The 27970-nt window shown below is 39.9% G+C and overlaps 1 protein-coding gene across 5 annotated transcripts in view; it reads left to right on the top strand.

Annotated features, from left to right (window-relative positions):
• Window positions 1-27647, top strand: part of GRIA4 (glutamate ionotropic receptor AMPA type subunit 4) — a 217097-nt gene extending 189450 nt beyond the window's left edge. Inside the window, exons 14-17 of one of the 5 annotated variants that reach the window (XM_088067640.1) lie at window positions 17504-17618; window positions 19844-19978; window positions 21327-21509; window positions 26556-26694. In XM_088067640.1, the coding sequence (XP_087923766.1) occupies window positions 17504-17618; window positions 19844-19978; window positions 21327-21461 (385 nt within the window). In that variant the 3' untranslated portion in view covers window positions 21462-21509; window positions 26556-26694. Of the gene's footprint in view, window positions 1-10450; window positions 10566-17503; window positions 17619-19843; window positions 20092-21326; window positions 21510-26555 lie in introns of all 5 variants that reach the window. The other 4 variants (XM_005516223.3, XM_005516224.3, XM_088067644.1 and 1 more) reach the window with 4 other exon arrangements.
• Window positions 27648-27970: the final 323 nt, after the last annotated feature.

Raw genomic sequence — 27970 nt, 5'->3', positions numbered from 1 at the left:
TACACTAATCAGGTGCTCTTGTGAGATCCTGATGCTTGCAAGAAGGAAAATACAGCAACATATCATAAGTAGAATCATATGTAGAAATCAGGTAGAGACCATTTCAGATGTAGCTCCTCCTACCCATAATTGTATGTTCATAAATGGTGGATTCAGCTCTACATTGGAGAAGTCTGAGAGTGAAATCTTTTCAAATATTGCCAGAGTTGAACCAAATCTGCAAAAATGCCAGGTATGTTCAATGCTACATTAAAATCCTGGGTTTGTTATTATGCCCTGCTACCCACTAAATAGAGCATACATTTACATAGCACATTGAGATATGGGGCTGATTAGGAACCAGAAAACTGCATATTTGCACTTAGCCTAGCAGGATATTTTATTTTCCATGATTTGTAGCGAGATTCAGCAATAAGTTCTGACCCCTTTTGGAAGTCACAGTAACATTTCTTCTGGGATAAGTGATTCAACCTGGGACTGGGTCTTCCTGCAGAGGCAAGCTGTGAAATGCTCAGTCAAAGGTACAATATTTCTGCCACTGCTGGGACATGTTGAATGGAGTGAAAAATTAGAAGCTGCTGAAACAGCTGCCACCTGCTTTGTTCTGGAAAATTTTGATGTAGTAAAATCTTCCTCTGCATAAGGTAGCCAGAGTTGGTGATCTTTATAGGCTGTCTAGTAACCCATGAGTGATATCAAATGGACTGAGGGGGATGTAAAGAAGGAGCAGCCTTCTAAGTTACAAGGAACCACACCATATATTTATTCAAAAAGCACTGAATTGCATCCAAAAGAGGTACGTTTTCCTAGCCTCGTTCTGGGTGAAAATAGTCCCTTTATGGCATTCAGAAGCATAAATTTAAAATGCCTTACAAATATGGTTAAGATCTTATATAAAGGAAAATTTAAATCTTCTGTCCAAGATGAGAAATGGTGAATAATGTTTTCAGTCCTGTTAAATCATCTGTTTGAAAAACAGTGAGATCAGTTGTACAGGCAGTAAACTGTAGCATTTGTTTTTTTTCTTGAGATGGAGAGACATAAGGAGTTCAAACATATGCCTGGGTAACAAAACATAATGTCATTGCAAGAGGTTTGCGCTAATGCAGTCCAACTAGGAGAAGAGAGGGACAGCATAAGGCATGAGAGATCTTCACTGCAATGACCCTCACCTCAAGCTGCTACTCCCTGACTTTCAGCAGTGCTTATCCAACACAGATGGAACCTCTGCCTGGCACTGAACCACATGCTGTCCTTTGCCACAAAACCCCAACCTGTCTGTGCCAATACTGTCATTTTCCTTTAGTTGGGGGACCCTAAACTTGGGAGTTACTGGAGAGGCAGGTGAAACAGTTTCCAAACATCTTGCTGCAAAAAACTGTGCCTTGATGTCTGCTTCACCTAAGGCAAAAACAGCAAATAGCTTTCTGCCAGTCATGCCAGAGGTGAATGTTGACCCATCTGAAAGCATTATGTACTGGGGGAGAAGAAGGATGTACCTAAACATGCTCACTTTACGCATTTCAGTTTTAAAAATATTACTGTAAATTCTTTCAGCAATTTCACCTATATAAAACCCACAAATGGCTCAGGGTTACTAATGTTTCTTAGGTGAAAGAGAGCTTGAGGCACTTGGAAGTGGGCTAAGTTTAGAGAGTGATTCCTGCAGCATGGAGACAGCGTTACACTGATGCTCAGACACTTTTGAAAATTATCACTCAGGTGAGGGATTTGCTGAGGGTGGTGAGACACTGGCACAGGTTACCCAGATTGTTGTGGATACCTCATCCTTGGGAGTGTTCGAGGCCAGGTTGGATGGGGCTTTGAGCAACCTGGTCTAGTCAAAGGTGTCCCTGCCCACGGCAAGGAAGTTTGAACTAGATAATCTTTATGGTTCCTTCCAACCCAAACCATTCTGTGACTCCATGATTCTAAGCCTTTGAAACATGTATTCTGGTTTGCAGGTGTTGGACTGCAGCAGCCTATTCACATAATCCTGCTTTTGCTGGAACCAGCAAGAAAAATTGTGCTTTAGAAAAAAGAAAAATGCACTGCTCAATGAAAGCAGGATTAGGTAGTTGCTAGCAAAAATTAAAATAGCTCAGAGTTTGGAGAAACTAGAATTTCTGCTGCCGCTAAAGACTGTGTACTGAACCAATATGAACAGTTTCTCTAGGGATAATTTTATGTGTTTTTTTATTTACAGCAAAGCTTTGTATAAAACAGAGAAAAAAGCTGAATTGCAATCCCAGGTCAACTGCTGTTGTTTTTACACAGGCAAAATATATATTTAATTGCTTGTGCCAAGAAGTGTTTGCATACTGTAATTGGAATATCTCACTGCAAAACAGCTTTCAATCTATAAAATTATTTTAAACTACAGTCATCAGACCTCTAGCTGGTGTAAATTGTCAGAACCTCTTTGAATTCAAAGTAGCTATGTCAATTTTTAGCAGCAGTGGGTCTCCCATTAATTGGAACTCCTGCTGATCCTCAAGGTGTCAGTTTGGCTCATATTTGTTTACAAAGCTCAGCTCGAGGAACTAAACCGTGTACTAAGGATATACATAGAAGCTGTAAATAGTCACTGCCCCTGGAAATTAACCATCTTATTTGGATGGCTAAATGAAGAGTGCTATACTTATTTTAATTAACCACAATTGAAAAGTATCTGAGCACTGCTCTAAATTTCCCATTTCTAAATAGATAGGAATAAACATACATTCTTGTAAAAATACTTCATTCTTACTGCTTGACTAATATTTTGATATATTTTTCTGCAAGAGGTGCTTTTAATGCAGTTGGACAGGGGATTTTAAAATAATGTTTTTAAAAGGCTTCAGCTTCTAATGCAGCACAGAACCTGCCCAGAGCTTTTTTTGCAATGCTTTGCCTTTCTACAGACCAGTCAATTCTTCAGGGGCAGGTGAATTTTGCAAGATGGAATTCAGGAGGCATTCACTGTTCTGGTGGGTCCTGAGCTGGACCTGTGCATTCTGCCGAGATGGTTGATCACATCCTTTCTTTGATAAGCATGAATATAGAAACGGAGGAGCTTAGCAGAAAAGCCTGAAAGAACCGCTGCAGAAGAGCTAGTATATTATGAAGACTCACAACATGAGTACTAGCAGTTCTTTATTTAATATAAATGCTGGCCAAGTTATGACATCAAGTGCCAAGGGCTCTATTTTTCTTGAACTAACATGTGAAAATGTTTTGATGATTGCTGTGCTTCAGTATTTGAATACAGTTTTTTTTTCAAACAAGTAACATGACAGCATGCAAACCTTTATAAATCCCAGAAAAAATATTTCCCCTGTAAGATCTTAAATGTGTTTAAGAGGACATGCTTTTAAAGCAGGCTTTTTGTCTTTAAAGTTTAAGGATATTTTTCTTGTAAAAATTTTCATGCATTAGCTCTCCCTTTTAATATTTACATTATTGATCCTTCAAGCCTTCTGAGTACACAGTGATGTAAGCTTTGGCTACATCTTCCTCATTAACAGAGAGCTTGTTTAATTCCTAATTTATTAAACATATTCAGCCAGTTCCATGCAGCTTTACACTTAATTTCTCTTGACGAATTGTCAAACACCCTTAAACCGCACTACATTTGTGTTGTGTTACAATCTGCCATCAGTGCTTTTCAAAACATGGATTAAATAAACAGCTCAGAAGATGTGCAGGTCTTAATTTTTTGCTTGGTAGGGTTGCATTTTCATTTTTCCTGTTAAAAATCATTTGAATGTATGATATAGACAAGCTATAAAAATGCACCCACTTGTGCTAAGCACATTTAAGACAGATCTTCAGCTGCATTCAGGAAGTGCTAGGCTGGGGGGTGAGGAGAGGCTCCTGGCAGCTGTGGCCTCCTCTTCCCAAGCCACCTGGGCTGGATACAGATTAGATCATGAGAGAATAACTGCAATTCACATCACTGAAATAAGGTCAGTGACCTTGGCATCACTGAGCAGCCTCTCTGCCTTGTCCTGCAGGAGGAAGCCTGTGCCAGGAGTGCCCAGGGGCTGGTCTGCATGATGGCTGCACCAGCAGGCAGCTGCAGGGAGAGACATCCAAAGTGCAAGGAGGAAAGTGAGCTTGGGGTTGCTTGAGACACATCATCACTTGCCTACAATGGCTGTGATACTGCAGTCTCGGGAAAGCTTGTTCCTCTTGTGCTGATGCACCATCACATCTGTGGTTTTACTTCCCATTGTACAGTAGTTTGCTGATTCCCCTTTCCTTACAGGCACCGGTTATACAGGAGTATATGTGCAACAAACTTATAGGACAATGTGGTTATATATTTTATCATAATAGAAAGCAAGCCTCTGTATTTTGCCAGTTGGTCTGTACCTCACGTATGGCCCACCTATGGAGCTTTGTTCATATAGCATTCAGTACTCCTTGTTGAACTTAGTTCTGTGTTCAGAGAATCTGAGGTTAACCAGAGATGCCATCTCTCTGCACCACGTGACTTCTAAGTGACTGAGCAATTTCTGAGACTTTGAAATCCCTTGTGGGAATGATTTGTGAAAAGCCTTTTGGAGGGTTGGGGTCTCTGCTCCGCTTTTGCCTCGGCAGCTGCAGTGGTGGCCCCAGCATTTCTGAAATGATGGGCTGTACACTATGGCTGCAATTGAAGCAAGGCTGTTTTCATGTATGTAGGGTCTCATTAGTGAGTCACGTTATTTTTGCACATCTTGCTCCTTCATTATTGCAAGTGAACAACATCCCCAGTCCTAGCAGTGAAACAACAGTGCCGCCGTCTGTGATGATAACTGCAGAACTGTGCTAAGAATATGCCCAGGATGCAGGGAAGTATTTTTGCTATCTAACATGCCACTTACACAGAATTTATGCGACTAAGTTCAAGAAAGGGATTCAGGAAAATGTCAAAGCTGTTTAAATAGCTAAAGACATTTGAGTTTTCCTGGCAAAGCTCTACCGGCTGCCTAAAATATTGTTATTAAATGCCTACAGCAGAGATCCTGCTTTTGTTGTAATGAGTACTTAGGTACCCGTCTGTACCTTTTTGCCAGTATTCAGTATTTAGTATTCAACAGCAGATATTCTGAGATCATACTTTATGGAGACAGTCTCCATGAACCAGGCCAAGGCTGAGTCCTTAGAATTGCATTTTGGGATGATGCTGAATGGTGCAGATGGGTGGTGCTTTCCACCCATCCTATGAAACATGGTGCATCCAGACATTTTGGGAACTGAATGACTTAAATGAAAAGCAGCTTTGGCTGAGAGTGCACATATTTGCATACAAGTATACATACATCTGGATACTTATTCAGCCTAACCAGGCTGGAGAGAGCTTTTTTCTTTCTGTTGTGTGTATTCAAGCTCTGGGCATTAGACTGTGAGAACAGGCTTGATCTTATTAAGCAGAATGCATTTCATGTTTTAGTTCCTGATTTCTAAGGAGTGATGAGTTGCTGTGCTGAAATTGACGTTGAAACTGTTGCATTAGGCAAAATGTGTCCCTTTTCATGATGTTCTGCTATGGCTGTCTCAGATTTCCAGTAGTGCTGGTGATGTTTGCTACAGTGGTCCCTAGCCTGGACCTCTGTCTCATTCCCTTGTGGTGCAGGGACCTTTGTGTGCCTTTATCAGCTATGGAAAAGCCCCTCCTGTGGCTGAGCATATACATGAGCTGGGTACCACAGTGTGGTGCACCATGGCGTTCAGATCATTTGTTGCATGCCTCCCTCACTGCTTCTTGCAGACTGAAGTCCAACAGATGGGTCAGCTGCTAACCATTGATGTGATCCAGACTCACTGGAAGTCAAAGCCAACCCCTCTGCTGGCTTCCCTGGGCTTTGGGCAAGCAACCTGCTGCAATTCTTTTGGGTAACAAATGAGGTATCTGTTTGGAATCACTGATGTTATTTTGCAAGGGACTGGGTAGTCCCACTGGCATCTGTCTGTGCAGTTTTATCTTTTGATAACTGTGTCAGGTGTACCTACAACACAGGTGGGCTCTTCGAAAGAAAAGAGAAGGGATACTAATTAATGTTTTAAACTGCTTACTACTGTTTATCTATAGGGAGATTTATAGGGATTTTAAAGATTTTAAATGAGTGATAATGATTTAATTCTTATCACATTTTTCATACTGTAATTCTAAAGGTTGGTTAAAAATAGCTGTGATCCATACATTGAAATCACTGTCCATGCACCCAAGTGCTACTGAAGTGGGGGTTGCAGTTTTGTCTAAACTGGCTTGACTACTGCATGCAAGGATTCTGTTTTCTGAGTAATGGAAAAGGCAGGACTGTGCAGTGACACCAAGGATTAAGAGTCAAATATTGAAGCCCTTTCCTGCTTTCTGCTCTCAAACCCTGACTCTTGCAAAGACATCAATTCCTTTATTGAGGAATATGTTGTCTTTAGTGGGAGTTTGGACTAAGTGTGGTATTGAGAATACATACCTACTTCTTAAGATGGGAGAGAAGTTTCTGCCATGGAGACTCAGGTTTCCAAATGTCTTCCTCTGTGGCAGAACAAAGCACTGTCTAGGATGAGTGTGGGTGATCTAGCCTGGCTCTGAAGTCTCAGTATATAATTTTCAATACAGTCACCATCACACATTTTAGGCTCTCAGTTATGACCTACCTGGGAGGTACAGCTGTGTTGAGCAAAGGTTCTCTGTGTTTTGCTGACCAGAGGGAAATGATTTATTTCCGCATGTTGACGTGGACCTGGATAACAAAGCAACAGAGAAAGCAGTGTGAAACTAACCTGGTTTTACATGGCCTACTAGACATGATGAGGACAATAATGTGTTACGTTTATAAACAATACAGTTTCATTTCAGAGTGATGATTGCAGCTTAAATCCACGTTTACTTCTTCATCCTTTTTATTTTCATTTCTCTATTGTGCTGTGAAACTGTCTATGGATATGGCTAATAACCCAGCTAAATAACCCTCTCATGAATGGGTTTCATTTATTTATTTATTACTCTAGGATTACTATCAACCAGCTGCTTCTCAAAATGACTGTGGGAAAATTTTCCTTGATAATCTTTAATGCTTTGGAAGATAAATTTAAACATTTGGCAAGTGAGAAAGCTCTTTCCCTTCAACATGAAAATTAAGCACGAAAACTTATATTAGTTGTCAAAGATATCACCTAGTTGTTTCTAATTCATCTTGGAATATCCAAATGAAAGGTGTAAGTAGACATTAACTTGAAAAAAAGTTGTAAATTATCAGGTAACATCTTCACCCAAAATAAGATAAAGATTGAAAAGAAAAAACCTTTCTAAGGATTTTAGCATAAGGACTTTGTCTAATTTGGTGAACTTTAATGTTCACACTTGAGAGACTACAGCTCAGAGGAAATAGTTTGAAGATGCTTTTTTCAGATAGACAGATTGATAGGGTTTCCCATCTGCTTTAAAATCAGACTGAGATTAAGTGGCATGTTGAGAGTTAGTGATATTCCTTGAAATACATTTCATTTTTTGTGATAGTGATCAGTCCTGCCCACATCTGTAGAACTGTCAAAGCAGCTGCTTGTGTTTGCTGTCCAGTGTGACAGTTCGACACAGCAGCATTAAATTAGACCTTGGTTTGGATCCTGTTGAAGCAAGAAGGAGTTTTAACATTGACTTTGTAGACAGCAGGCTCCAGATATATTTCTAACTGATGTTGTTCCAGGATCATCTTTCATCTATACCCCAGTCCCAATGCCCTTAAAAAGGTAACAATTATGTTTAGGGTACTGGAAATCTGTCTGTTAAGTGGTAAGGCTGGCCACACAGTTAACTTTTTGAATGGGGCAAACAGACTGAAAGCACAGGCTTTGTAATGAAAAGCTGAGTACGAAAAAATCTATAGTAAATATGACTGGCTCAAAAGCAATTGCTTCCAAGAACAAAAGGGACAAATGAACAATTTCATTCCAATTTTGCAGTTGCTTCTCTCCCTCTGGAGTGTGAACCATAATTAGAGCACTTATACAAAATCACATTTGTCAGCCCGGCTGCTAAATTCCCCTTAAAGATTTATCCACCACGAGCAGTCTGTTATCACTCCCACTACAGTTCTCATTTTCACTTTCAGGGACAGACAAGCAATTACTTTATCTCTGTTGAAAATCTCATATAAATCTAACTGCAGTGAAGTTAGGTAACACCAGATCTACACACAAGTAGTTTCCAAACTTCATGACCAGCCAGAAAGGACCTGTCTTTCATCCAGGAGGAGCTGTATGAAAAGCTGTTACCAGAAGACAGTAAAGGTTTGTCCTGAAGCTGACTTTTGTCCCACAAATAGACCAGTGTAGTAAAGGATTCCCCATAAGCTGTGAAGTACCATTGTCTGTACCTGTTTGCCAGGAAGATATCTCTCTTAACAAGTGAGAGAAAAACTTCCATTCCAAGATCAGAAAAGACCCCTAGGGACAAGAGATCAGCCATCTCTAGAGAGGCTGAATCACAAACCCCAGTGTCTTCTAGTGCCACATGCTTTGATAGAGCCCTGCTGCTAGAGGATCTCTTCCAGGCCCTTCTCCGAGTGCTTTGAAGGTGTTACATCCTCTCGTTGTTGGAAGTGAGGATGCTATCGATAGTCATAGTTCTTGTCGTATCCCACTCAGTCCTGACAGCCAGATCTTGGAAGCATTAAACAAATTCAGAGAGAGGAACTCCATCTTTCTCAACCCCATATCATCCCCAAAGGGCAGTAGTTAAGCTACTGACACTTCTCAAGTATTTTGGAGATGAACTGTGCCACTGCTCCATGTGCCTCTGCAGAGCCACAAGCAAGCCTGGGCAGACACCCATCAGAGAGGGTGTATGTGTCTGATGAGCATGGATGCACTAGGGACCTCTGAACATAAAAATAGGAAGATAAAATTTTCTTGATTCTGATGTAGTTGTGTATCATTAGGATACGTGACTGCTTAGGGTCTTAGTAATACAGATAGGAAGCTGTACACTTAAACAAGTGCAAAGTTTCCTTTGGAGCTGATGAAGGCTGCATAAATACCTTGGCAGATTAGTTATGGAAGGATTTTAAAATGTTATGTAGTGGCTACAGTCACTGTCCTAAGTCCAGATGCCTATCCTTTGGGTTTGTATGGTGGACTGTACTGTCTATACTGCTGCCATCCAGTCCTGATGCTCTCTGGACCTCTAAAGGGAAACCTCTGAGCATGCACAGAAGCAACTGTGTCCTAGGACCAGCTGTGTCCTAATTCTTGGCTGAGATTCAGCGCAATTCCAGCATCCCTGAGTTCCTACAGAAGCCGTGGTTCTGTGCTTTAGCCTTTGTGTTGGCAGTGCTCCTCTGCCTGCACAGATCCGAAGTCTCTCTCAGGTATTTCTCTCATCTGAAAAAAGAGCATTTAAACATGATCTGGAGGACACCAGGCTCACAGAACCCCTTTCAGTCTGTTGTGCTCATGCCACTGTGTTGTTAACAAAGCAGGATTTGTCTTTCATCCAGTGGTATCATTACATGTATAAACCCTCCAGAGAAAAGCCCCCAGGATGTCAAAAAAAACCTCCTTGTATCTTGGGTCCTCAGGATGTCCAAAAAACTTTCTTGTCTCTCAGCACTTAGCTAATTGGCTGGCTTTTCTCTTCCAGCAGTGCCTGAGCTTCAGTTTGGCCGCACTGTTCCCAGGTTTCCCCGGTGCAGACACCCTTCATCATCACCTTCCTCCTCTGTTCCTCAGGTGCTCTTTGGGCTGGGACACAGGGTGCTCTCTCAGAATAGCAGGGCAGTCCCTGGAGTCTTGGCACTAAGCTGGTCCCCAGGTCTCTAATGTGCAAAGGGAGCAGGACTCCCGAGCCTGCATCCCATACGTACAGATGTGCCAACAGGGCTTCAGACAGACAGAACTCTGGGCACTTTTGTCCAGTGCTTTCTATTGGCTCTGGAGAGCTGTTAGTCCTTCTCAGCTCTTCCTGCTATGGCCTGTTTCTGGAGCCCTAATCCTTAGCTCAGGCAGGATCAGTCTGAAGAAGTGCTTCATGTCAGAACTGTAGTGACACAGCGACTGGCAGCGTCTAGCACAGGCAGTCTGGATCTTGCCTCTTTAGTTCATGGGGATATATTTTCTCATCTGCTTGAAAAAACAGCCTGGGCCCACAGTGAACATACTTTAAATATAGATTCAAATAAATCTGTAAATAGTTTTTATTCCAGGCGGAGTTTTATCATCATTTTGCAAAAATAGTTTGGGTTGGTTGATAGAATTTTTGCATTAAAATCCAAGCTGTTCTGAAAATTGTTTCTAGATCTGGAAACACATTTTTCACATTTGGAAGTAACCACAATTATTTGTGCTGCCAAGGGCTTTGAAATATGGAAATGAGAGGTTTATTTAGTGTGTGGATCAAGCTTATAAACAGCTTAAGTCCTCATTCCTTCTAACATCTTAACAGCTGTGCAGTTTCTTACAAAATATGTTTTATCGTTTCAAGAAATGCTGTTAACCTCGCAGTTTTAAAACTGAATGAACAAGGCCTCTTGGACAAATTGAAAAACAAATGGTGGTACGACAAAGGAGAATGTGGCAGCGGGGGAGGTGACTCCAAGGTTAGCCTCAATGTCACCAAAAGCGGGTAAACAGTATGTGAAGTAATTGGTGCATCTGCTGGGGTCTTACCTGCGACAAAACAGCTTCACCAGTAGCACAGCACTGCTGGTACCTGCAGCTGAAACCGAGGTGTATGCAATTACTGTCAAAGCAAAAATATTTGCATTTGTTCAGGCACCCCCAAGGGGAACTCGTAAATGGTCTCTGGGGTGAGATCTATCACCGGTTTTCAGAAACATGCATCTTCTGAATTCATGGTGGGCCTTTTCCACGCTTGTTAAATACCTTCAGAAGCCTGCTCGCCAGCTAAGACTTTTTTCCTTCAGTGACATTAGAGGAAAAGGAGAAAGAAATCAGTGTGAATGTCTTTGAGGGGTAATTTAATGTGTGGTCCAGGCTCAGGGATCCACTGTTGACACAAACAATACTAGTACAAATCACAATTTTCACAAGTATCCAAATAGGAAGATAAATTGCGGTTAAAATATCTTCATGCTGACATTTTCTGATATCTTTCCAACAAATTGAAATCCATGGTGCTTCCCTAGGCATAATTTACCAGAATTTATTGGACAGGAATTTTAGGCTGCATGCTAGGCTGAGGTGTTAACAGCTTCATATTCTTTCTGCATTCCCCTGTCTTCCATATGGCCAGTACCAGTACTTCCTTGCTTTCTCACAGCTTCATTTGAGAAGCTGCCTGGTGCTGAAAAGAAGCAAAAATGTGGAAGATGGTGAAGTGGGGGAGAACTGAGGTATTAAAAATACCCCTTCTGTTCCAGGCAGCATGTAATAATATTTATTTATGTGCTTGTGTGTGAACAATATATTAGAGAATGCTGCACAGGTAGCTGTGCAGGCACAGAGCTAGTCAGATACAGATGATTAAATTTGACTAATTTGTCATATACAGTTTATGTAGCTTTCTTTGCAGTTGCCTACATATATTTTTTTCTTACTATTTTCTCTCCTTCTTCAGTCCTCCTGCTCTTTCATGCTGTGTCCTGGCCTCAGGGACCATCCCTTGGGCTGTTCTGCACTCACCCAGAATTGGTCTCCTAATCCTCTTCACTTTGCCTTCAATCCTGCTGCTCTACCTATTTTTCCCCACACCGCTCTGCTTGCCAGCAGTCACAGTTTCAAAAATGGTCTCTATTTTCTCTTCCAAAATGTTCAGATACATTAGACCCAGTAGCACTTACCTCTACTCAAGCCTGAGCTTTTGCATTACTGGGGGAGGAGTATTTATTTATCTATTTTATTTTTTAATGTCACAGGCAGAGAATAAAACCATTAAAATACCTCCGTTTTCTTCTAATATCCTCCTCATAAGCCTGCAGTGGTTGCAAAGTAAGACAAAAACTAGACAGCCAACTAAGGATGCTTTTTAACTTACTTTCCCTATTTACCAGCCACAGGTGCTGTGAGTCATGAAGCAGGAAAAAGGGTGCAGCTCATGGTAGAGGGACGTGTAGGGCTTCACCAGGGAAATGTCTGGAAGTGCTGAAGGAGCAAGTTTGGTGTGGTGGAAAGTAACAGGAAAAGGAGTTGCAGGGGAAAAGTGAAAAAGAAAGGCAGGGAGTGTGGTTCATGGAGAAACAGAGGACCTGTGAATGCAGGAGGAAGGAAGGAACACATTGCCAGTGGAAATAAACAGTAGGTGACACAGGCAGTTGAGGATACAGTAGACAATGTGGTGGGTAGGACAGTGTTAGCAGAGGATGAAGAGCATGATGGAGCTCAACCCGTGGTTCTGGGACTACAAACAGTCTGCCATGAGCTAACCTCGAGCCTGTTCCTTGCCACAGTTTTTCCCAGGCACAGCTGAGTGAGTAGGCAGCACCAGTGGTCCTGGGAAGCTCCAGGTCTATCATGTATCTACACTGGCCACGTTTGGTGGACCCAGGCACATCATGCAGGTGAGCAGGCATTCCCATGCTTCTCAAAGTCTGCACTGCAGAAGCATCTGGTCTTGGGTTATAAACTACAGCCAGGCTGATTCCCCAAAGGGTAACTTAGCCATTTATCATCTGTAAAATTAATTTCCTTGTTCAGAAAGAGTCTTGATCAATTGAAGTCAAGACCCTTTCTGCTGAATTAATGGAGCTCTAAGTATTTTATTTCTTTTCTACTATCAAATTATCATCAGTGGAGTATCCAGGACACTACATGTTACTTTTGTAAACCTGATAGCTACCAACAAGTCCTGAACTAAGCTCTTACCTTCTTCAGAAGCTTAAGAATACTTCTTTTCATTGTATGAATTTAAAAAGAACAAACCCTGAGCTTTTTTAGCAGCTCCAGGTTAAATTTCAGGGCTTTGTGCTCTCATAAATGAGCATAAGAAATTGCTCTTCTCTTGAAAGAAATAAAACACCTGAGGCTTGACTGGCAACTGTGCTGTTACTATTTGAGATGCGTTATTCAGAAAATGGGAGTATAGACCCACAATAAGCCTTCATGATAATACAGAGGACTACAGAAATGAGGGAGCTTCCAGAGAGTTCAGCTGTTCTCCAAAGGTTTGTATAACTCTGTAAAACAAGATGTCTCCTACCTCCATTCTCTTGCTGTTACAAAGGTCACCTCTAGCCTCCCCATTTATTGTTCCCTTTAAGGGACAATCTGCCAAAATTCAAAAAGACAGTTCAGAAAGCTGCCCTGTGTGAACCCCCTGTGGTTTAGTGATATCATTAAGTAGTTCATGATTGAAGATAAAAGCGAGTTCCTCAAGTCATTTGAGTGTTTTTGAAAGTGTTACCTCAGATCCTAACTGTATGCCATCACTTCGTGTGGTGCATGGGAAGGCACTGAAACACAGTTTCTGCACTTTGCTCCACTGTTTTTATAAAGTGTGAGTGGACAGAAGCTGTGCTGATGGAGATCCTTTCCAGTCTCTGCTGGCAGCCCTCAGGAGAACACAGTGGCCCATGTTTTTTTCAGTCACCTGGTGAGACTGACCTTTCACTTAAAGTCTCAGCCATGAGTGGGTAATGAAAATGCTCCTAAAATATACCCGTGATTGCATTTTTAAAATCCTTGTCCACCAGAATTCTATATTTGTTTCAGAATCACTCACTATTGTGATTCAAATGTTATAATTGCCCATTTGTTGTCCTGAACACAGTGACTTCATTAATGCCATTTTAAAGCAATCCGATTTTGCTGATGTTGCTGGCTCAAGATCCAGCCTGAGGCTCTTAAAAGATGGCCCTTCCAACAGCAAGTGACTGATGTCAGGATAGGAGGAAATCAGTAAGAAGCCAAGAGAGGAAGTAGGAGGGCTGAGAACATGATAAAAAGTTAGAAAACCAGTGTCCCTGTGCCCAGGTCAGGCTGTGCCAACACTGACTCCAGCACATGGGTGAAGAACAGGGTCTCCTGTGCTGTCACACAGCAGTTTTGGACTATGGCTACGTGAAGCAAATTATTCACCATAGTGTCCTGGGGTGACTAAACTAAGACACATAGATAAAGAGTAATTTTAGTTATTATTTCTCATATGTTATCCTTACATGAACTTGAGGCAGTTGGATCCTGTTTATATACAACAGAGATTCTCAGCAGCTGTACACTGGAAAAAAAACTACTGATTTTCACAAACTGTGCCAGTTTACGCTAATTGAAGATTTAGCCCAACATTAGTAATTCAGGAATCACTAAGCAATTGAAAAAAACCCAGATCTGTAATTTTCCACTGCCATATTAAGGACACAAAAACTGAAATTAATGGAAAATTTAATTATAAATGCTGAATTTATCCCCTGTATGTGACTTCAGTACATTGCTCTTGTTCACATACAGCAAACCATACCAATTTTTTTGTTTGTCTTCTTTAATATCAGTTGGACTACTTACCAGCTGATTTTGTAAGCAATCTAGTAATAAGTTGTAGTCTCTGAGTTTGTGACTGGCGTGGTCAAAGTAAGTGACTTGCCCCAAGAGCCAAGGTGCTCTGGACATGCATCTCCCATAGGAGCTGTTGAAAATCTCCTACTGAAAATGAAACAAACAAAAAACCAAAAAGCCTAAAATACATTAAAATTCACTACACCTACAATCACTTACTGTGATTGCAAATATGCTGTGATTCTGAAAATCATAAGTGAAACATCTTCCTTTTCCATTCTTCAGCCCCTTTGTCTGGGCTTCTTGTACTGGACCATGTGCATTTCCCATCACAGCTGACTAACTTAAATTGGGACAGAAATCCTGTTTTGAAGACGTAAAATATTTCAAAATATCATAATATATAATTTTAAGTTTTTCTCAGAATGCTTCTCTCTCATCACAGCTGAGGTCAGATGTGAAGGAAATGTCACAGGGCCTTGTTAAGGCAGGCAAGAAAGAGAGCAGCAGAAGAAAGACTTTCTTGAGCATCAGCAAGGCCTTCATTCAGAAAGTTTTCCACCAAAACTCATGGAGAGGAGAAACAAGGGCCTGGCATCAGTCAAATCACTACTGCATCCCAGTGAAAAGTGGGAACTTCCTCTGCTGACCATTGCCATTGAGATCACTTAGAAACTGAGGATAGCATGGCAATTTAAAGTGTGAAGTTGATTGTTTTTCCTGGAGGAAAACCTGAGAGCTTCCTTGCAGAGACAATGCAGAAAGGATGACATTAAAGGAACTGCAGTTGCAAAAAAGAAAAAATCTCCTGCCTGTTTCAGGCTTTATATGCCTAAAGTCTTCGTGCTGAATAAAGAAGTGAAGGACATGGAGACATCTGTTTTCTGATTTGTTCCTAACTTGCTGATGGCCTTGATAGTTCATATCTATTCCTAGTTATCAGTTTAATCTGCAACAACTCTATAGGCTTCTGATTTTCCAAGTGAGAACAGTACCTCTATGCTCCCTTACCTTTGTCATAACCAGCCCTGTTACACTGATGGGATTTGGGAACATGGGAATGTGGCTCAGTGCCAGTGATGACATGTTACAGATGACGGCTATTCAAATTATATTAATTATTTTGCACTTGCACTAGAAGCCAGCAGAGGATCATGTTGACAGGCAACTTGCCAGTACCCAAAACCCACTCATTTCACAGCTGTGGGACTCTCATGTTCCTCTGTCAACCTGCACAGCCTGCTGCCTGCTGCCAAAAGCCTTAAGGCAAAATGTAAGTTTGAATACTGGAAAAGAGCAAAAAAATGGGCATTTTTGTTTCTAGAAGCAGAGTATTGCATCTAAATTAAATGTGTGGGATTTGGAAAGTGGATGAAGCTTTTCCATTACTTAGAGTGATCACTGGAGAGTTCTGGGAAATCCTCTCACCCAACTGTGGCTGTCAAAAATTTCTCCAAGGCACCAAGGCTTCCTCAGCAGCAAATGAAGAGACAGGCATCTCAACATCATCCTTTGTTAATATTGGTATCAAAGCCCACCATTTGGAGGTACCTACCTTTTCCCATTAACTGCAGGGAGCTACAGACAGACAAAGCGTGGGGCATAATTTAGGGGTGAAAATATTGAGGCCAGGTGAATCCCCCCCACTTTAGGTAGATATAGAAAGAGTAATCAGAATATATGAAGAGGCAGGGTCCCTAGAGCTAGGGATAGCATACAAGGCTCAGAAGCTGTTACTTGTGTATTACACTGCTACATACAAACCTGCACAAATACATCAATACATAAGTTTTTGGGGATTTCATAGAGTGTAATAAGCCCCTTTCCTCTTCAAAACTAACTATTTTAGTAGGTTCAGTCACGCTGTACTAATTAATGTTTGCACTGATTATTTATTTATTATTTATTTATTATTTATTATTTATTATTAAGCCTTAAATCCATAAGTTAATGTTTAAGTAATGCATGGATTATCACATAATGTGGGAGAAAAATTTTCCCATAGTAATTTGCTGGCACACACAGGATCATGGCATTTAACATCACCACAAGGCTATCTATTACATGCCATTTCTGTTTATCTCCCTGCTTCTCTGATATATATTGTATTTGCATGCACACCTGCACATAAATAGATATCTATATGCCTACCACATTAAGAACTGGACAATTATTTGAAGTGGAAAGTACATAAAATAAATCTGTTAATAATTTAATACATTTTTAGATAGCTCTGCATGAAGGGGGGCATTACCATAATACTCTGACATTATTCAATGAGTTTAAGCAACTTCACTGTAAACCTATAGCATTTCAGGATTTTGAGGCATTGCAATAGGCTTCATTTCAATATTAAACTCTGTTACGTCACCCACAGCAAACACCACCAGTAAAAAAAAAAAAGCTATTTCAAGTAGAAATTTATCATCAGCCTGAGACCCTTGAAATATTGACATGCGTAAGTGAGATTAAAGGAAAAACTTTGAATTTTAAAATAATTTTGGAACAGGAAATGAAAATGGAAGACTCACAGTCCTTCTTAGCTGGGGATAAGGGGATTTCGCAGCTCTGCCCCCAAGTTCTTTGCATGCAGACCTCCTATTACAGGGCTGTGCCAAATGGTTATGGGCAGCACAGTGCAGGAAGCATCTTCTTTTCTTGCCAGGATAATTTTGAGGGCAGTAAATGAAATACCTATGGCCAAATCATATTATTAGTTTGTATTCATACAAACTAAAAATAGATTGAAAGCAAGGAACACAAATTAATGTTTCTTAAGTCGCATAAGCAGTTGTCTCACATATATCTCTGAAGGGTGTGTTGTTAATGTGTGTAAGCCAATAGTTTTGGGTTCACAGTAATTGCATACTATTTATTTACAAATCTTCCCCAGCAGTATGTGCCTGTTACCTAAAGCGATGGAGCAGGTCCCGGTCATATGTCTGTCTCTAAACCTGGGCCAACAGTACATGACATAGCACCCACTGTGGCCTCTGCTCTGTCACTTTGCAATGCGATTCTATGTAGTTTTACTTGAATAACATAAAATAACATATATAATGTTATTTATGTTATTTTCCACGTGAAGAACTCCTGTAAACCTTGCCGTTTTGAAACTCAGTGAGGCAGGCGTCTTAGACAAGCTGAAAAACAAATGGTGGTACGATAAAGGTGAATGTGGACCCAAGGACTCTGGAAGTAAGGTCAGTCGCTACAGTTCGGGACCTAACTATCTTGTTCACAAAGCAGTAGAGGAAGTAATGAACAAAATGACGTAGAAATAAAATAAGCAGCTGTAGACGCAGAATGAATCAGCTTTGGCCCATCTTGATGGGGGTCACACTTTAATTTAAGGAAGCACTATTGCATTTTAAAGTCTTCAGTGATATAAATCACCAAACATAATCCCTGAAGATATTCAGAGCATCTCTTGAAGAAATACAAAGCAGATTTTTGGGTTTGGAAGAAGCAAGCTAGATTAGTTGTTTCCTTCCTGCCTAGAAGGTATGGACTTTTCCCATTGACTGCTTAGGAAATGTCCTCTCTCACTTTCTTTTGGAGCTGGCCTACCTCAGCAGTTTCCTGAACAGGAGAAATGCTAGCAGGAAGGATTGCCTTTCACTGCTGGCCAGGATGGTGGTGTCTTGCGGCCTTTGGGGATGTCCCTGGCTCCTTGAGGGCCAAGGAAAACTTAACTTGAGCTTTGAAGTGAAAGGCTTCAGTAATTAATAGTTCCTACAGCCTCCAGTGTTTATCCTAGTCCATACCCAAACAGTAATCCTGGCAGCTGACAGCTCCTTCTCTTTATGGGGACAGACCCAGAACTGGGTATTTTCTGATGGCTGGGAAACACCACAGTCAGTGCCAGCCCTGTATTTGAGGAGTCTGGCATTTCTTCACAGTACTCGACTCCACGGCAGCCTCTGCAGCCACAGCTAAAAGGAAAGAATGACAGGCACTGACTGCTTGCTGCCTGCATGTCCCAGGACTTACTTACCTTGATAAAATTAGCCTGGGAAACAAGCTTTCTGACACATTTTGCTTTTTCTGGCAAGTGCTTTGAAAAAAAGGAGTGAAAACCTTTTAAGAGGATGACAAAGTACCTGTAAATAAGAGCTGAGAAAGCCTCAACCCACCACCTACATTAGGGCAGGTCTTTCTCAGTCCTGCCTCCTCCTTGTTTGCAAGCACCATGTCAGCAATTGCCACCAGAGGAACAGTCATCTCCAAGATACTTAGATACCTCTAGCCAGTTAAAAAGGCACAGACAAAGCAGAACCCAGCTATAATCACCTCTGTACATCTATGGGAACCTTCACTGTGCTAATCTACTGATTACACCATGAATAGTGCCTCTTTAAATTAAACATGCAAATTTTTTGCAGTCTTCGTAAGTTAAAATTTCATAGAGATTACAATCAGAAGTTAAGTATTCTCCTTACTTTAGCTAAAGATTATATAGTCTGCGTAAGAATAAAGCTTTATAAGTATTTTAAGGCACACAATGTAGCGTATGAAGTAAATCCTGAGAGAGTTCCTTGAGAACTATACTGAAAAAGCACATGGATTTCAAGTCAAAAAAATGTAACTAAGCAGTGAAGTATAGAGAAATGTAGAATAGTTATTTACTACAATACACCCAAGAAGGTGATTTTTTGTAAAATTATGTATATTTAATAATTTGCTAAAGAAAATCCTTTTTTCTAAATTATAAAAAATATGTTAAATTGCATAAATTGATATTTAGAAGTATACTGTTACTGAGCTTAGTAGTCCATGGGCATGTTCCAGAACTGTATCTGTAGTAAAATAAAACCAAAATACAATAATAGGTAAGAGGCAAATATATCACAATGTGTATGGTACAGTGTGCACTTTCGAAGGAAGTGTTTGTTCAAAGAAAGAACTTAAGCCTCGCATGTTATTTTCGCCTGACATTTAAGTATCAGAAGCTCAGTCCGGATATTTTAAATTAACAGCAATGCCTATCACAAGTTCAATTACTGTTTCTTGTAAAGATCAGGCAGAGTCTTGTCTGATATAAATGGATTTCTGGATTCCACGGCTTCTGAAGAGCTTTACATAAATGCAGTTTCATATCAGTGCTGAAATGTCCCCTAAAGAGAGCTAGACATGTCATTGTTTAATTCTCTATGTAATGGAAGTAATGCTTTGCAGTAAGCAAGCAATGACATCCTGATATGTTGGCAGTATACTTAAAATACTTTTTTATGCCAACCAGGAAAACCAGTTGCTGAAAATATATTTTATAGATCCAGATAGGTCAAATTTTTCTAAAGTATGTAAACAGCTGTCATGAAATTTCAGCTAAACATTGTTATTTGTCTATTTCTAACGTTTTAATGTGTGGTTTGTGCTTCTCGGGATCCGTTTTCCAGGGTTAACTGTGTTACTTCTGTTTTCCCAGGACAAGACGAGTGCCTTGAGTCTCAGCAACGTTGCTGGAGTCTTCTACATTCTGGTTGGAGGCTTGGGCTTGGCAATGCTGGTGGCTTTGATAGAGTTCTGTTACAAGTCCAGGGCAGAGGCGAAACGAATGAAGGTGGCAAAGAGTGCACAGACTTTTAACCCAACTTCCTCGCAGAATACCCAGAATTTAGCAACTTATAGAGAAGGTTACAACGTATATGGAACCGAAAGTATTAAAATTTAGGGGTAGGACTTAGGGCCTACTACAGCGAGTGGGTGATGCATCTTGTAACGCAGTGTTGTGACATGTCTGTCTAGTGGTGCTTGCTTCTGAACAGAGCTTTATATTTTGGAAAACTTCAGTGCAAAGTGGTTCAGTTCTTTTGGCTGCAGATGTACAGTATATTATTCTATGTTGCTAATAGACATCTGCATTGCAAAGAATTTTTAACATGAAAAACGCATTTTGAACAACTTAAAGTTGTCAAATCAAGTTGAGAGATGACAACTATTTTAATGAAGAAAGTATATATCCAGAGGGCCAGTTTCAATCAAGTACTTGATTGGAAAGTCTGTTTTCTGAAAGGTTTGCACTCTACTAGTGACAAATTGCTGCAAGCCTGTATTATTCAATACTGGCCTTATCTGTAATCAAGATTTAGGATAGGCAACATCACTGAACCATAGTTAACCTAATGGAAGAAAAGGCACTGTTACAAGAAGTCTAAATGTTGTTTTTACTTCGTTCCGTCCTCCCCTCCCTGTTCCTTGACCCTCCCTTTGGTACATGTTTTATGCTAATTTTGTGGCTTTTTTTTTTCTTTTTTTCTTTTCCTCCCCACATTATCCTGCTTCAGGTCAACTTTTGCCCACTATAATAGTCACAAGGAGTCACTAACTAGTGAATAGACCTTGATTATCACCCTCAGCTTTCAGTAACAAACCCCATTACCTAGGTCAAGACTAGTGTATTTTAGACATTCATGCAGTGATTTTGGAGGCTGAAGAGCTGATGCTGCCGAGCTGCATCCTGCATAGCTCCCCTGAGTAGGTGTGCAGGGATGGTTTACTAATGCACTTGCTCTCATCTGTACAGTGAGTATCTTGCCAACTAATCATTAGACAGATCAACTCTATGACCTTTGGAAATGGCACGCAGCAGCAAATTGAGCTTCTAAATATAACTTTTATGTAGCTCCCAAGCTATGCTGGCTGCTTTATAAGTGAAGCTAGCACCCTACCCTGTTATGCTAGAGCTCCCTTGCCCTTGCGAATAGCAAGCCACACATCTCCTCTGTTAACAATTATCTTCAGCTACATTTTCCTGAGCCATCCCTATAGTGGAAGTAGAAAACACAAGTTTAGGGAAATATGATTAATAATATAATACTTATGTTGCCACCTAGGGAAAAAAAAAAAAAAAAAGCTTGTAGGGAACAACTGAAGATACACTTATCATTTTTTATTTATTATTTGTGTAGCGCTGGAGTAGACGGCGCTGTACAGTAGGTGAAGTGTGCCAGACACATAACAGGTCCCTGTCCCGAGGAGCTTACAGCCTAAAGGCACAGCCCGTACAGTACCGAACCATACAGTACAGAGCAAACACAGAGTGAGCAGAGAATGGTGTTTGAGCATGATAGCTGGAGCGCTGCGAGGAATAGGTGGGTTCTCGGGGCGCGAGGGAGGGGGCTGGCTGGGAAACTCTCCCCTCCATACTGTTCTCTGGGGTCTTCTTTTCTTCTCTCTTCTAGAAGGACTCATATTCTAATTGTAACAGAGCTGCCAATTTCACCATGTAAAAAGAAAAAAAAAAAGTGTTAGGTGTGCACTTTGCTCACTAGTGAAAATGTGAGGCACAGGATGTGTCAAGGGGATTCCAAGAGTACAGATCATTACTGTGCACTGGGACACAGGACTTCCAGATGCTAATGTTACTCTCCCAAGTCCACTCCCTACTGTCAGTAATAAGGGTCTTAAAAAAAGTAATCCTGTGCAAGTCATTTTGCAAAATGCAAGTGAAGGATGCGTTCTTCCTTTAAATTCTTTAGTGGTATGCTCACAACTGAAAGTGTCCCCATGCTGGCATAAAAGTAAGGATCCCAGAAAATATATTTCTTATCAAGTTTGCGGAGTGCAATACATTCAAAATGCAGTCTTAAAATAATCAAACAAAAAAATTAAGCTTTCATTGAAATACTGACCTGGCCCAAATTGGCTGAACGTCCTAAACGTGGCATGACTTGACAATCCCCACAGTTGCCACCCAGCTGTTATTCCAGTGCAACAGACACTGATTATATGTGCAGAATTTTTTTTAGTCTTAGTGTTTTCTTATAATAAAAAAATAGAGCTAACTGAGTTTTGGATTTAAAAGAAAGATAATTACCTTACTCTAAAGTTTGGATTTCTGTGGGACTTGTAACACAGAGATTAATTCCTATTGGAAAAATATGCTTTAAATGATACAAAAATGTAGCATTTTGTTTTTCATTTTTGGAAATTCATTTTTGGGTCAGTCAAAACGTCTGATAATTAACATTTTAGGGTGCAGATTTTTAAAATTCAGAAAAAAATCACTAGGATTTTGAGCAAATATTTACAGACTTCTAAAATTCTTTCTGCTTCTTTGGCATAATATATATGTGAAATTTAGAAATTTCAAGTGAACTTCTTATAAAAATGCTTATGCTCATATGTGGAAGACTGCCAAGGCCCATTCACCCTCTCCTGGCCACACTGGCAGTGAGAGGTGCCTGTGTGTCACGCTGCACAGGGGAACTGTATCAGGGACTATGCCATCTGTTCATACACGTGCTAGTCATGAACCCCTGTTCAGCTAGCAGCATTACAGAGCCCACGATGATGGCTGCACATATTTCTGTAGAAATATGTCTGTCTTACACATTTTGAAACCTTTGATACCTTTTTTGTTGTTGTTTTGGGTTTTTTTATCCAAGGAGTAAAAAGATCCTATTGGAACTAAAACTTGCTAATATGGAAAGATGCCTGGTGGTTCTAACCTGCATGAGTAACCAACACATCTGACTTTTTAAGCTAACATCAACTAGTTTTAATGGTATATGTTTTAAAGTAATATAAAATAGCTTAAATAACCCTCTTGACAGTCAATATTCATTACCATGATTTTTATTTTAGTTTCATACAGTCAAACATTAATTACCTCAGGGAAATTCACCCTGCCTGCAAGGCAGCTGAAAATGAAAATGAAGGACTAGTCTGTATATGTGGGTCTATATAGATATTTTATATCTATATTAGATATTACCTCTAATGGACAAGTCTATATGTGTGGGATAAAGACATCCAGAAGCACTGGCAAGCGGTTGCATCTGCTGAAGGCAGGGAAGAAAGTTTGCTTTAAGGAGGGAACAGTCCTTTCCTCTTCCTCTGGGCAGGAGTTTTTCCATTAGTATTAAGCCCTTAGTGTACAAGTAGAGCTGATGCCGAGAGCAGTGAGAAGCTTAACATCCTTCTGTCCTGCTGCTCAAAGGCAAAGCCCTGCTGAGTTCCTCATGCCAAACCCACAGGTTTTTGAAGGGGTTGTCCCAGTATCCAGCCAGCCTCCACCACCACCTCTCCATGGCCTTCTCAGTGGGCCATGAAGCTCAGGAACCAGCTCCCAGCTCAGCTGCCTTCTCTTGCTCTCCCATCCCATACTGTTGTTTATAACTAATGAATGAAATTAATTACCAAACTACAAAAAGCAATGAAAAACAACATTATTACAATTAACTACAAAAAAAGGTGAAGTGCTACAGGATGGCTCAGTAAGTGTGCAATGTACTTATTTTGACTTGTATACTTCCAATGTCATAGTCAAGAGAGAAAAATACATTAAAAGTTCATCTTAGGTATTTGTGCCAAAGCCACCTCCCTATGACCCAAGTACTAGAGGAGCCTGAACAACAAAAGAACACACACAGGCTAGGATATCTGTATTATACAGACTGAGGATATCAGTTTCCAAAATTCCAGTTTCCCATTAGAAACAGGGCAGTCAGTGTTTTCACAAGATTAATTTCACAACTAATCTAATCAAAACTAATGACAAATTTGAAAATACCTTATCACTATTAACCACATACACTTACTGAAAGGAGACTTTCACAGTTTGGGTAATATTCACAGTGAATAACGAGACTTTTCCCTCTTATCCCAGCCACTCCTCAAATTATTTCTGCATCCAGGCCATAAATCTGATGTTGTAGCAGCACAGTTAAGCCTGGCTTGTTACCTATAGCATAGTTTAAAACACAGAGCAGACACCTACCTGGTTACTTGGCTTTATGGCACTGTCTCAAGTACAAGTTTGACCTGCTCCTCCTGGCTTTGTAAGTGTCTGAGTTGTCCTGTGGTGTGTTGCTGAGCTGTTGTTAGTCTTGCTCTGAGGACAAGAGTTATTTCCTTGCAGCTTTTCTGTTCTTCTGTGGAAGGCTGTTGAGGTGTTGTTCTCCATTTTTTTTTCCTTCTTTTTCCTTTTTTTTTTTAATCCTGGATCTCTTTTATTGTCTTTCTGTCCTGAGTGTGTTGTCAATGGCCAGAAAGTTATTTAGACTGAGCATCTAAAGCACAGTTACATACAACTTGTATATGCCATACAAATTTGAGTGCTCTCACTCAGATTTCCAGGTGGGAAACTCTGAATGGCCGTGAACAGATAGCTGATCAGTGTGCTGGAGAGACTCTGGTACACAGTGATGACTTTCTGAGAAATCTAACACATCTGGAGCAAGCTGTCCCTTTTCCACCCAAGTTTGCTTTCTAATCTGGTTTGGACTCTCACCCCTCTCCCACACTGAAGCACCTTTAGTTTTTTTCTTGCCACTGACCATTTGCAGTGGGACTCGGGACGTGCACCATGTGGCTCTATACCACACTGCACATTGTGGCTGTGCTTTGCAAATGCAGAGAGTTTTATTTGCTGCTGGGAGGTAGTTGAAGTTTTTGGTAATGTATAGGCCCAGGTCCCCACTTCCTCATCACCTCTGCTACACTTTTTGTGTCCGGGTGTTGTTTTAAATCAAGATTTGTTTGGTAACAGTCCCTGTCACAAAGTACAGTGACAGCAGGGAAAGTTTTCAAAGGATGTCCTTTACCAAAGCCAAAGTTTTTTCATTGTAAGGGGAATGCCATAATGCCCTCTGTAAGCTAAGGCCTTTTCCTGAATTTGGGTGCTTTTGAGAGCTGAAGTTTTTAGGGTAATTGGTTTGGAAAGCTGCTTTTAAATCCAAGCTCTGACTGTGCCACAAACAGCTGCTGTATTTTTGACAATTTTTTTAAGGAGCTACTGATAACAGTGCAATATTAAGTGACTAGCGCATTTCTTCAGAAGTGCACCAGAAGCAGTGGAAATGTTTGGGAGTTTTAAGGACTTTTCCTTATCCCTATATACTCATATATAAAATTAACTCCACATATCAAACACCAGCTCAGGATTTCACTGCTACCTCAGAAGGAGAAACTGGGCTCAGAGGGATAAAGTTCAAAATGTAGAGATTACTAATAAAACAAACAAAATGACTTTATAATGTTTGTTATCCTTTTGCTCCTATGTGAATGCACCCTCCTATCTCCCTTTTTACCCAATTTGTATTTCAGACTGCATCCCTGCATACCATTTACATAGCTTCTCCTGATTAGAAATCAGATTTCCCCACTAATTAATATCTTAACATGGTTATCGCTGAAATCTCTTCTAATGGATATAGTTTGGGTGCCTTGATGAATTTTTTTACCTTATACACTTACCCTAATTTTAGTCATCTGGGAATCATTTACTTTAAACTAGTCATCTTTGCTTTCTTTATAATCACATGAGACATTCCTATTAGATTTGGCTCCTGATTTTTGGATGACTAAAGTTAGATGGCATAACTATAAATCTTTTAAGAAATCCAGATTTTTTTGCTTGAGTAATTTAGTCCCTAAACAAGATACTTTTTTCTGATTTAGCTGAAACTAAAGATTTTTAAGTAACAAAAATTTAAGCCTTCTTATGGGAAATTTAGACATAATGTAGAAAACCATATAAAACTACTTTCTCTCAATAAATTACATATATATATATATATGAAATATATATATATTACGTATATATATATATATATATATGAAAGATATTTGAGTACATTTCTCAGATTTCCTGATATTAAATACTTGCATTGTGAAAATAAGTAATAATTTCTTTAGATTTGAATGATGGAATTGCCAGAGATAGCTGCCACAGTAATTGCAATTTATAGACAATTTTCAGTAGTTAAATTGAATCCTGTCATTCCTAGTTGAAGGTCAAAACCTATAAACACCTGTGCATGACTTTATTCACAGATGCTAATGCTTTCAGGTTCCAAAAGGTCTTCTCACTGTATATAAATTCATTTGGAAGCAATTTAAATGAAGGTATTACCTCTTCAGTTAATTTCGTTATCAAATTCAGATTTTATATTTAAATCAGTAACAATTTATTGTAATGAAATTTACCCTCAGAATTGCTAGTCTTTTTTTCCCCCGTAGACTTAAGTGCTATGTATTATATTTATGATGATAACTATTTTTATATTTAATGTTAACATGGAAAAATGCAGATGTCTAAAATTTAATATTTTTGGTGTTAGCTGTGTCCTGGTTGGTTGAAGGACAGAAACATGGTAACACTTTCCTCTCTTCTGCTTTTTCTTCAAACCTAGCTTACCTTTTCTGAAGCCATAAGAAACAAAGCCAGATTATCCATCACAGGGAGTGTGGGAGAAAACGGACGCGTATTGACTCCCGACTGCCCGAAGGCCGTGCACACTGGAACTGCAATTAGACAAAGTTCAGGATTGGCTGTAATTGCATCGGACCTACCATAAAAACCAAAAAAACAATTGAGTGCCTTAATCAAACTGTGTTGGTGACTGATGGGAACACAGCACAGACTGTAACGACATGGGAGTGTCATTGATGAACTAATAATTTGGCTGAGAAAGGGAAGTACGTCCAAATGCGCCAGACATCATCAGCAACAGTGTGTGCATGAGCTCAGCTCGGAAACCCAAACTCAGATTTTATATCAGGAAAATTCATAATTTAGTTTTGTTGGGGGGAGGGGGCTGGGAAGGGTGTATTAACAGCAACAAATTTCACTTGAGTGGACTTAAAACTAATAAGACTTGCCAGTTTAGCGCATTAAACTGTGAAGAACATGCTCAGAAAGGACACCATTTTGGTCTTTGTCTTGACAAAGAGGGAAAAATAGCTATAGAAGTCAATGAACATGCTAACCTGTGTCTCCAGAACATCAATATATACAATGGAAGAATACTCAGCTGTTCAGCTGTAGAAATGAATCACTAAACTGTGATAAAAAAATAATAAATATGTAAATCCTGTGAAAAAAAATAAAGAAATTATTTACATTTTCTTTGGAAAAAGAGGAATATTGAAACATGCTTGCTTTTTAACTGATGTAAATTCAGTAGAGGACAACACAATTCTTTTTTCTAACCATCTTAGGGAAAAATCATTGCAATAATTGATATAAAATGCCATCACTGTAATAAAATTCAGAGAATTTTTTTTTATAAAAGTTGTTGGTCATCCTCTTGTTTGCTGTTACCTTCATTCTGTTCCATCATTCTGTGTTCCACAGATTTGCATCTGTCTAATACAAGAAACAAAATGATAAAATGTTTAGAGTACTTCATCAGTCTGCAGTGTAGAATCAAAAGAGACTACGGGTCACTCATGTTACAGATATTATTTATAATCTTGTTCTGTGTAAGAAACTGTGGTTTTTGTACCCACCAAAAAGAATAAAACAACAATTGTTCTTATAATATTGACAGAGCTTGAGTTGTTTTCTGCTCATTAGGGATGCCACCTGGAAAATAGAAAAGAGCTGTTCATTTCTTACAACAGGATTCAGAATCTTGTCAGAGTCAGTCCGAGTCCCTGCACATTTCTGAAGTGCTTTTAAGTCTATAGGGAGGAGGGACTCAGAGCAGCTAAAGATCTGTCATGATTATTCACTAGGTATTTTAGTCCTAGTCACTAAAAACCCTTCTGAAGTGTTAAGAAATAATTTAGTGGTAGCATTTGTCCTCTGGGTAGGTCAAGGGAC

Source organism: Pseudopodoces humilis, chromosome 2, assembly GCF_049639895.1.
Source record: "Pseudopodoces humilis isolate 2021_Gansu_Grassland_sample_001 chromosome 2, ASM4963989v1, whole genome shotgun sequence".
Classification (NCBI taxonomy): Eukaryota; Metazoa; Chordata; class Aves; order Passeriformes; family Paridae; genus Pseudopodoces; species Pseudopodoces humilis.
This window is presented reverse-complemented; position numbering and strand designations above follow the sequence as displayed.